This window comes from Polistes canadensis, unplaced genomic scaffold (assembly GCF_001313835.1).
Source record: "Polistes canadensis isolate GaletaPanama2010 unplaced genomic scaffold, ASM131383v1 scaffold_34, whole genome shotgun sequence".
NCBI classification, from domain to species: domain Eukaryota; kingdom Metazoa; phylum Arthropoda; class Insecta; order Hymenoptera; family Vespidae; genus Polistes; species Polistes canadensis.
Genome location: NW_014569581.1, coordinates 65559 through 76181, shown reverse-complemented (window position 1 = coordinate 76181; position 10623 = coordinate 65559). Strand labels below are relative to the sequence as shown.

Below are 10623 nucleotides of genomic sequence, written 5' to 3'. Positions count from 1 at the left end.
TTAGAATAATCCCTCTATAAAATCATTCTTTTTTATAGTATAAAACCAAAAAAATTATAATTATTAATATTTACATTGTAATTATTAGTAACAGTGTTTTTATAATATTAATGCTCATTTCGTCAAAAATTATGCTTTAAGAATTGAAAAGATTTATTAATTATTATCATTGTTATTATTATCGTTCTTGTTAGTACTATTATTATTATTACTATTAATGTTATTAGTACTTCCACCAGCACCACCAATACTATTATTACTATTATTTTTTTTTATTATTATTATTATTAGTAGTAGTAGTTTTTATTTAGTTATATATGTATTATCGTGAGATAAATATAAGATCTACATATAAATGTTGAATAACTGTAGAAATTGCTAAGAAGTCTGTAAATGTAAATCGTCGTTGATTTCGAGCAAATTTAATTATTATTATTATTGTATTAGTACATTTAATCAATTTAAAACGAGCATCAATATTTGCTGCTGTCATAAAGTAGTAGTTGTGTAATTATACATACCACATTTATCAGCCATTTTATTATTATTACATATATATATATATATTCGTACAAAATATTTTAATACACATGGTAGTATTGTCAAATAGAATGAAGTTGACCAAATTTTATACCAATATATATATTACATATTACTTATTCTGATTTATTGCAAAAGAGTTTATTGCTTGTTTTTATAATTTTCTAAACTTTTGCTTTATAAAGATACGCTGAACTCTGTCATTCTTTTTTTGTTGTTGTCATAAATCAGTAGAGATTATTTGACTGTTTAATTTTATATATTAATTTTATATGTATATAGGATGCCTCGTAACCAGTGGTACAAGTGAACAAGGGGTGATTCTGTGTAGATAAACTGAGTCGAAATGTAGAGTAAGGCTTATTTTTCTTAAAAAAAAAAGCCTTATATAAACAAATTTTACTTTATATTTTCAACTTAGTTTTTTATGTAAAATCACTCCTATTCGCTTATACCATCAATTACAGGGGACACCCTGTATTCCTTTATTAAATAATAATTAAGATATCGTTGATTTAATGAATACTTGTTCTTTTTGTATAATATTCTGTCCGATGGACATTAATGTCGATAGCCGAAATGAGCTGTCCGTTCGCCAAAGTAAGCATGAGGTTATTATATATTGCTTCTTTTTTGCGTATAAGTGCAAAATATATAACCCTTTTTATTAAATATATATATATAAATAGCGTTGTATTTTAAAAGTGGAAATACAAATATCACTAAGAAAATGTGATTTGTGAAATGGATGAACTACAAATAATTAAAAAAGAAAAAAGAACATATATATTTTAAAGAAATGAATTAATGGCAGATAATGTTACCAACTAAGTTAAAATTTAATAAAAAAAGAAAAGAAAGAAAGAGAAACTGTAAATCATTGCTAAAAGATGAACGAAAGCGTTTGTTTTATTATTTGACCAAGGTTAATTGAGGGATATATATCGTCAACGTAAAGTCAGCAAATTTTTTAAGTATATCTATTGCCAATTTCGTATTAAGAATACATGTGCCATCATTTTCATACATATTATACACGAAAGAAGTAACAAAACAACAAAAATAAATAAGATTTAGAATTTTCTACAAATTCTATATTTTTAAACAAAAATCCATTGAACACGAACAGAAATAAAGTAAAATAAAATAATAGTACTTGAATATGTTTTAAGTAACACGCATCAAATTAGAAGATACCGATAAGGATTGAAGTCTAATAAGATTTTTGCAAACAAGATAAATTATTTTAACTTATACTATTTATATACCAAGATGTGTGTGTGTGTCAATCGCGTACACGGCTTAATTAACATTCGTATATTATTAACTCGAATAATTACTTGGGAATAATTTTACGAAAAAATATTTTCAATGATGATCATAATTTTTTGAAGAAAATATACCTCTCTTTGAATCCAAGTTTCTATAAACATTTTTGGAACTGGTATCAAAGTGCAATAGCAGCCCATTGTCTTATGTCAGACGTATTGTAGTTGATAGATAAAAAGTAAATTATACCATAGAAATCTACATTATTCATTAAGAATTAATTAATTAATAGTGGTAAGATATGAAACAGACTGGTATTTATATATACCACATATTTTGCGATATTAATATCATACAAACAAATTTGTTTATATATGAAACATAAATATATATATATACATGCTATATGCTATTATTATATATATATATATATATATATGTAGCATTTTTAAATGCAAAAGCTCATGCGAGATATAATATACTATAGGTTCTTTTATATGGCTATTTTCTTCATTTTTTTAAATCAAGAGAAATCATGATTATATGAATGAATCTATTAAACGTCATCCTTAATAATAACTTCTTATTATATTCATATATAAATATAAAAGAAGAGTAATGAAAAATATTTTCAATTCGTTGAATGCAATCATTATAATAGAATATACAATTAGGTTTTTTGCAGTTTGAAATTATGTTTATCGATGATTCTGAGATCAAACAGTAGATTATTTACTCTGATTTTCAAGCAGTAGAAGTATATATAAGAAATATAAAAGTATGTTAATATATTAAAATTTACTTTTTCTACTAGACCATATTTATGTGAGTTTTTCCTGTAAATATTTTTTTTTATATATTTAGAAATAATCCTTCAAATATTTTTCAATATAGAAAAAGAAATTTTTCTTCTTTTTATTAGCAGTAATATTGTCATAGAGCAACATCATTTGTTTCTACGCCAAAGATATTCTAATAATATGAACTACAGTATGCTATTATATAATAAACCAAGTATAAAGATAGTATATATATAATTTTTTTCGTCGTTATTTCTTCACAATTAACAGTGCAGACAGAATTACATTTAATCAATGTTTTTATACTACGATTTTATTCGATGCAAATAAAAAAATGTATAGTTAATGCAATTGAATAAAAAGCACTTTGTGGAGAGTATCGCAAGTGATATAATCTGTCGGAAGTACATAGGTTTATAGAATTTGAGTGAATATGTTTATAAGAGATTTTTTGTTATGATATATATACACATGATCATTTTAAATAAACATATTCCAAAAATAATAAACAATTTTTTGATCTATTATGTATATTTTAAAATCCAAAATTAAAATGGAACACAATAATCAACATTACAGCAAAATATATTTATTTTAAATATTAATACACGAAGATAAAAAGCAAGCAAATTACTTCTAAAAAAACTCATTTTTATTTATTTATAAGCTCACAACTTTATTATTTTCTACATTTGTTTCTTTACCACTGGTGTATTTTCCTTTATATATGTTCCCCTTTAAATCTATAGCAAACTCATGACTAACAATGTTCGCTAACGCTTCCTCGATCGCTTTATCTACATTTTCAGCAGTTATGAAAGTTGTTGCTTCTTCTTTAAGTTTTTTAACATGCTCCTCTATTTTTTGCATCTTTAATAAATCTCTTTCCTCTTTTTCTATTAACTTTTTAAATATAAGTTCTTTGTTTTCTTCTTTTAATTTCGCCAATCTAGCTTCTCTTATTTTGGCTACTTTCTTGTTCCATTCATCGTTTATTAAATTACACTGTATGAAATCTTCTTCCGCTTGTTTATTCACAATTGCTTCATCAAATTGTATTTGATTCTTAAGAAATTCTTTTTCAAAATGTTGCCTACAAATAAATGTAAACTATTATCTCTATTATATTAATTCTCTTTTGCTCCCTCTTTTTTATATGTAAAAACATATTAACTTACATAAGCGATTTCATAGCTGTTCTGTAATTATTATGTAGTCTTTTAAGTTCTAAATATTCATCTATAGGTATTTGCGGTCTTTTAGGTACTCTGAACATCTTGCTCTTCGCAGTTGGTAACCAAATCGGTTTCCTTTTCCATCTTATGCATTGCATGTAAATTACATTTGGCACAAAATATTCGCTCTTTATAAGATTGCCCAATGTTAGAGAACAAACACCACTTATTTGTTTTGCTCTCAACATGTTTGTATATAAATTATCTGCGTATGAAATAAATATTATTTTATTAAATATATGTTACATATTAATTATTAAAAATGTTTAGTTTTTAATAATAAGATTTAGATTTAGAAATATAAAATTAAAAATAATAAACAATCTCCAAACATTAAATTTAGTATATTTTAAATTAAAAACATTTCAATATTTACAATTATTAAATGCATAATCTTTAAAGTATATAATTAAATTTCACAATATAATAAATCATTACATAAATACCTTAGTTTATTTTATATCAGTAATAAATAGTTCACCTATTAAATTTAAAATGGTTAAACGCAGGCCTGATCTTTAGTGCGCATATTTGAGGTTAGGAATAAGTTAGAGACCTATACTGTTATCCAAACCATGAAGTAACGTTTGGTTACAAGTTAGATACATTTACAGTACATATATATAAATATATAATTTATATTAATGTATATACACAACGATTATACCTATGATAAATTAAATATTTAATTATATAACAATAAATTAATTATTTCTGACATTTTTATTATAAATTGTGCATTCTAAACTCAACTTTTTGCAAAGCAAATTCATTCGTTTGCAAATCAAATTCACTTGATTTGCCAAAAGTTGGCAAATTTGGAGTTTTGAACCTGTATAACAATAAAATTATTCTCTTATTTTTATTTTTTTATATTATTTCTATTAAAAATTAAACCAAATGAATAAATCATTCGTTCATTTGCTGCTTATATATGATGTGCGTAAAATATATTTATTACATAAAGTCTATATTGCACCATTCTAGGATCGCATTTTATTACATACCTTAAGATTAAACAAATGATAATAATAATATAATAATATGTAATAAAAAATACAAATTTCAGAAAATAAAATACAAATTTAATTTAAATATTTAATTTAATTATAATTTTATAATATTTTAATAATTAAAAAACTATAAAAAATAATTAGTGACAAAATACGATGGTAACCGGGTCGCGTTACAGCGCCAAATTTCAAAACATAGTGAGAGTGATGTATTTACGTAGATTTAAAAGCGAAATATTCATCTATTTAGGTTTTTACAACTATCGAAGATCGTACATATCTGTATAAAATGTATGTGCTATATTTATGTTCATATGCATGTGTTAGAAGGAATTGCAGGTAACCGTGAGTGAAATAATTAGGCTGCGCGTTTTGAGGATCTCATTAAATTCAAAGCGCGAATGCGCCAGGGCTCTTTTGCTTATATATGTATGTATATCCAAGCGTTGCTTTTTTTCATAACGCAGTTGAGACTGAGACCTTATTCCAATGAGTGCATCTTTCTAACGCGTTTAATAAATCTAACATTTGTATAATTTTTTGTATTTTTTACATATTATTCACCAATTTTGACTGGAACAAACAAAAACGTATCGACCCGAGATTCGCGCCTAAAAATATGAATTTTCGTTGAATCAATGTATTGTAATTAAATAAATCAACAAATAGATTATTTAATGAAGAAAAGATGTACAGTGTCACTGTGACTCCAGGAAGATCTTCCGAGAAACAGAGTACATCGAGAAGTAAAGAAACCGAATTGTACAAAAGTAGAAGAAGAGAATCTGTACCAGTTAGAGTTTTAAATTATATCCGGTCCCAGTTTCAAGCGGAAGGTGTTTCGGGTGAGTCGTAAATTGATTTAGAGTCTTCTCTTTTTTTTAAATAAATAAAAATTATTTGTTTCTACGAATTTTTGGATAAAAATTCAGTCATTTCTAATGTATAGATATAATTGATTTTATTTTTACAAAAAATATAACGTAATACATTTGATTAATAAATTGTGGGTATCTTCGCAGGTACTTTTTGTTTATGTTTATGTATAAATCGTTTAGAAAAGTGTAATTAATATTAATATCACACAATACTGATTTGTACGACATGAATATTTTTATCTAACAATTGAAAATTGTTATCTGTAATTATGAGAACTAAATATTATTTATCTTGACGATATAAATTAATTATCACACCGTTTAACACGCGTATGTATTTGTCTTATATCTTTTATAATTTCCTTCTTCTTCTTCGTTCTTTTTTTTTATTTCAATAATTGCATATATGAAAAAAGATATTATTATATGTATACATATATTATATATATATATATTTAATGTAATTTAATATTAAATTTAAATTTAAATTCGTTCCTAAAGTATTATATATTCGAAGAATATCACATTATCTCAGTCTTCTTGTTTCTTCGATTTTTTATCAGTATTTCAACGTAGATAGTACATTGAATTTGACGTTTTAAAAATACATATTTTTTATAATTTGATTAAGTGAATAAAACGGCGATATAGCATAGATTTTGTTTTAATGAGATAATATGTCGCAATCGATGTAAAACTCTATAAGAGAAATCGATCCTTAAGTGTGAAAAATTCTATTTTCGTTGGTTAATAATAATACAATTGAATGTACCACTGGTGGCACACATATTTCTACATATACATATGTATATAAATAATTCAGTATGTTATATCCTCTTGCATTTGACACGTAGATATAGTGTCGTTTTTTAAATTAGATTCGCCGTGTATGCTAGAGAATAAACTTTCCGAAACTTCGGCGTTTATAACTTCGCAACTGTTTACATCCTTTTGTAAAGGCATCCGATATTTGGAGTAATCGTTCATCCAAACATCATTTATCGAATCTTCACTTTCGTCTATAGATTCTTTTAGAATCGAATTATAGTTATTGGATATAGATGCTGTGCGAATCATCCATACTTGTTCTCCACTATAGTCATCTGCGTTACTTTGTACATTGGCCATGCGCATACCAGCCGAACTATCGTTATATAGAAGCCAGTAAGGGGAAAAAGAATGATGTCTTTGTTCTGCTACTAATTTTATCTGTTGCGAACAAACATCCGTGGGAAGTAAGGCTTTATGCGCAACTATTGGCGCAGTATAACAATATATACAAGATGTTTGATCTAGTTTTGTGTAATCTATCCTTTTGGATATATTAAAATTCAATATATTTTCGAGATTATTTTCTGATAACTTTTTGTGCGACCATTTAGGCCGAAATGGATCTAACATTCCTGAAAAATGTACGAAATAATGATATATAATAATAAATCTATTAGATTTTTATATACAATTATTTACGATTTAATAAAAAATGCATACCTACCATCAGAGCATGGCTGTACTCTCTCCGTTACAGAATCCTTACACGCATTTATATCTTGCGATATTATAAGATCATTCGATTGTCGTGATTCAAAACTTTGAGACATTGTGGTATATGATTGATGATTGTCATGTAAATTAGAATACTGATATGTAACTTCAGAATTATATGGAACGTTGTTAGGTAATGTTTGACTAAGCGGAGGTACATCGGTTGAAAAATTGATACTACTTGCAGAACCAGTCATTTGGAAATATTCTCTTGTTTCCCCCATGTATTTATTATGATTGTCCACCAAGTACGTTTGATCTGTAGAAGTAGATTGTACATTGGACATTATAGACGTTGAATAATACAAAGGATCTTCGGGTGGATTAATATTAAGTACCGACGGATTATCATTATAAACATTTTCACTAATGTGATATCGATAATTTGTATTTCCATTGTTTGCATTTGTTACCGGGTTATCAAGGTAAATAGCATGAAGTACTTTAGAAGTACTTATATCTGTATCTATATAACTATCGTCCATAGAATCCATAACATTTGTAATAGTCCATGTTTGATAATTTTGTTTTAAATCATTGTTCGTGTAGTTGCAATGATATTGACTACTTGTCTGATCGTTTAGTACATTAGACATTTGATCAATATCTTGTACATTTTTAACAAAATTTGTATCATGTAATAGATATTCATCCTTAACATTATTTAAAACTCCATAACAATCTGTATTTATTACAGGATTATCTTCGTTGTCGTTGTCCACAGATTCTGCGGTTAATGTGTCAGAATTATCTAATATATTTTCAGAATGATATTGTTCTACCGGCCAAACTCTATAATCTCCAAATACCGGTGCTGCAAGTTCTCCTAAATTTGTACCAACTGGTGCTTGCAACATTTTTTTAAGAAGTATAGATCCACACGTACTCTTGGTCGATTCTTTTTGCAGGTGATGATATTGTATATGATTAGTGAAAGGATATATGCAAGAGTTAGGTTCATTAATACCTATTAAATTAGGCTTAGAACAATTAGGAAAATTGTGTGCAGTAGAACTACTTGGTGTAGTTCTTAGATCTACTATTGCTGATTCGTGTTGTGGATTGTGAGGTGTATTGTATGTTTGAAATTCTCTCTGTATTTTCCTTAATAGAAATTGTCTAAATTCTTCATAATGCTTGTCATCTTCTCTGCTTACAATTTCTTCTTCTGCGCCAACCTAATCAAGAAGATAGTATATAAGATCATAAAACAAATAATGCAAGTATAATATACATATAATAAGGAAATATTTTGCATCTAACAAATATTATTTTCAATAAGAAATAATTTTTGATGTAAACAATGAAATCTATTTGTTTATGCCATTTTTAAATATTTACTAATTTTTTCATATGCATATATTCATATGAAAAGATAAATTAAATGTTTAAACAACAAATAGATTGCTTAGAAGATAAACTTAAATACAGAAATATATATATATATATATTCATATATTCATAATATGCATAGAAACATTTTAATTAAAGCTTCATGAAAAAATCATTACATAATTGAGTAAAAAACAATAGATTGTTTGAAGACAAATAAAAATGAATCGCAAAGAACGATTGAAAGGAAATGCAAAAATAAATGATGATCGTTTCTCGAGCGGCGGGATATTCTTGATTTTAGGACTTGATCGATAGAAGTGTCAATTGTACTAGGATCACGACGAAATCCGATCAATTATGTAAAGTGTTAAAAGTTAGATTGTGACGTGAGCTTAATTAAGAGAACAAACGTTAGGAAAAATGAAAAGAAGAAAATAAGAAAGAAAGAAAGAAAGCAAGAGAGAGAGAGAGAGAGAGAGAGAGAGAGAGAAAGAGAGAGAGAGAGAGAGAGAGAAAAGAAAGAAAGAAAGAAAGAAAGCAAGAAAAAGAAGAAGGAAAAAAGAGAAAGAAAAAGAAAATGTAGGAGAGATGAAATCTCACCCATTGATAAGGGGATCGTTGTTGCTGTTGCTGTTGCTGCTGCTGTTGCTGTTGTTGAGAATGATAATAATCTTCGGCCATGACGTTATCAGGACTCTGTATAGGTGTGGAAGTTAGACCAAGTTTCTGGGTCTTTATCTTCCGCGTTCTTTTCTTCCGCGTTTGTTTTAATTCATTTAACAATCTGTCGACTTCGCCATTGTTTCTGCTTCTTGCGGCCCTTAATATTTTAACAAGTAGCTCTTTCTGTGGATAAACGATCGTTTGATCGTTCGAATTTCGATTTAATATCAAAAGAAGAAAAAGAAGATCATCGTTGAATGATCAAATATCACATAGATTACGCTCGATCTTATTCTAACGTCTGAGAAAAACGTGTCTAATTTATTAGAAAGATCTTCTCTATTATTTTTGTAATTAATCGAAATTTAAGATCAAACTAATGAGATTTATCAAAATGAGTCTTATTACCTTTATGTTGCCTGGCACCCGATATTTAAGAGCCAATGCTTGCAATTCCTTATATGACAATTTGGAGATATCGTTGCCGTTCATTTTCAAATACCGGGACTCGAGAGATTTTGGCCATCTAAACGCGCGATCTTTTCTACACGTTTATCACGGATGTAACAGGTACATATTTACTTAGTTTACTAAGATTATCGTCTGCCACCGGAAAGCGCTCATCTATTCTAACGAAAATGTTCGATTTCCTATCTTATTGTTAGATGAAATTAAGTACAAATATTTGTCTTACGTGTCGTATCTTTGATCGATTTCTTTTGTGGTAGAAACGAGAGACAACTATTTCAATTTTGAATATTTATATATATCTCGCAGAGTTTAATAAATTTTATTTATTTTCTATTGGAAAGATTTAAAGAATATTAAAAACATTACAATTATCTTCCTTTTGTATGAATAACATTCTCCTATATTCGTAAGAAACTATATATATATGGGTCATTCCATGTCAAATCGACAAATTTTTTATCTGACCCCCTTTGATTTCGCTGAAAATTTTCTATCTTTTTCTACCCCCCGAAAGTTATTTTTCAGAATTTTTTCAAATTTTTTTTCCCGACTCAAAAAAAGTTATGAATTTTTGAAAAAAACCGCTCTTTTATTTTTAAATTGCCAGAACTTTTTCAAAAATTGACCGTTTGGGAACTTTTCTTTTTCAAAATTTTTGTTTTTAAATGTAGTATTCGAAAAAAAATATGAATAAATTTTCAGAATCCCAGATATATGAAATATTTTAGTTTTTTTGAAAAACCCGTAATTTTCTCAAAGTCCGACCGTTTCTTTTTTTTTTTTTTTTCCTCTAAAAATACTTCAACTAATTCTGCAATGATCCCCGTTAATTAAAAGATGTGACGACAATCGCTTCTAATTTTTTTTCTTGATT

The 10623-nt window shown here is 26.8% G+C and overlaps 2 protein-coding genes across 3 annotated transcripts; both read right to left on the bottom strand.

Moving 5' to 3' along the window:
- Positions 1 to 3186: 3186 nt before the first annotated feature.
- Positions 3187 to 4465, bottom strand: LOC106784370 (probable 28S ribosomal protein S26, mitochondrial). Of its 2 annotated transcripts, none has more exons than XM_014743819.1 (3): positions 4326 to 4465; positions 3788 to 4049; positions 3187 to 3702 (listed from the first exon to the last, which is right to left on the bottom strand). In XM_014743819.1, exons 2-3 carry the CDS (start codon positions 4030 to 4032, stop codon positions 3270 to 3272), a joined length of 678 nt encoding a protein of 225 aa, XP_014599305.1. In that variant the 5' UTR covers positions 4033 to 4049; positions 4326 to 4465; the 3' UTR covers positions 3187 to 3269. The 2 variants fall into 2 exon arrangements, with proteins under 2 accessions (XP_014599305.1, XP_014599304.1); XM_014743818.1 differs by having other exon boundaries at positions 4291 to 4463.
- Positions 4466 to 6273: 1808 nt separating this feature from the next.
- Positions 6274 to 10075, bottom strand: LOC106784363 (1-phosphatidylinositol 3-phosphate 5-kinase-like). The gene is made up of 4 exons (XM_014743809.1): positions 9687 to 10075; positions 9216 to 9461; positions 7231 to 8458; positions 6274 to 7138 (listed from the first exon to the last, which is right to left on the bottom strand). Exons 1-4 carry the CDS (start codon positions 9768 to 9770, stop codon positions 6555 to 6557), a joined length of 2142 nt encoding a protein of 713 aa, XP_014599295.1. The 5' UTR covers positions 9771 to 10075; the 3' UTR covers positions 6274 to 6554.
- Between the last annotated feature and the right edge of the window lie 548 nt (positions 10076 to 10623).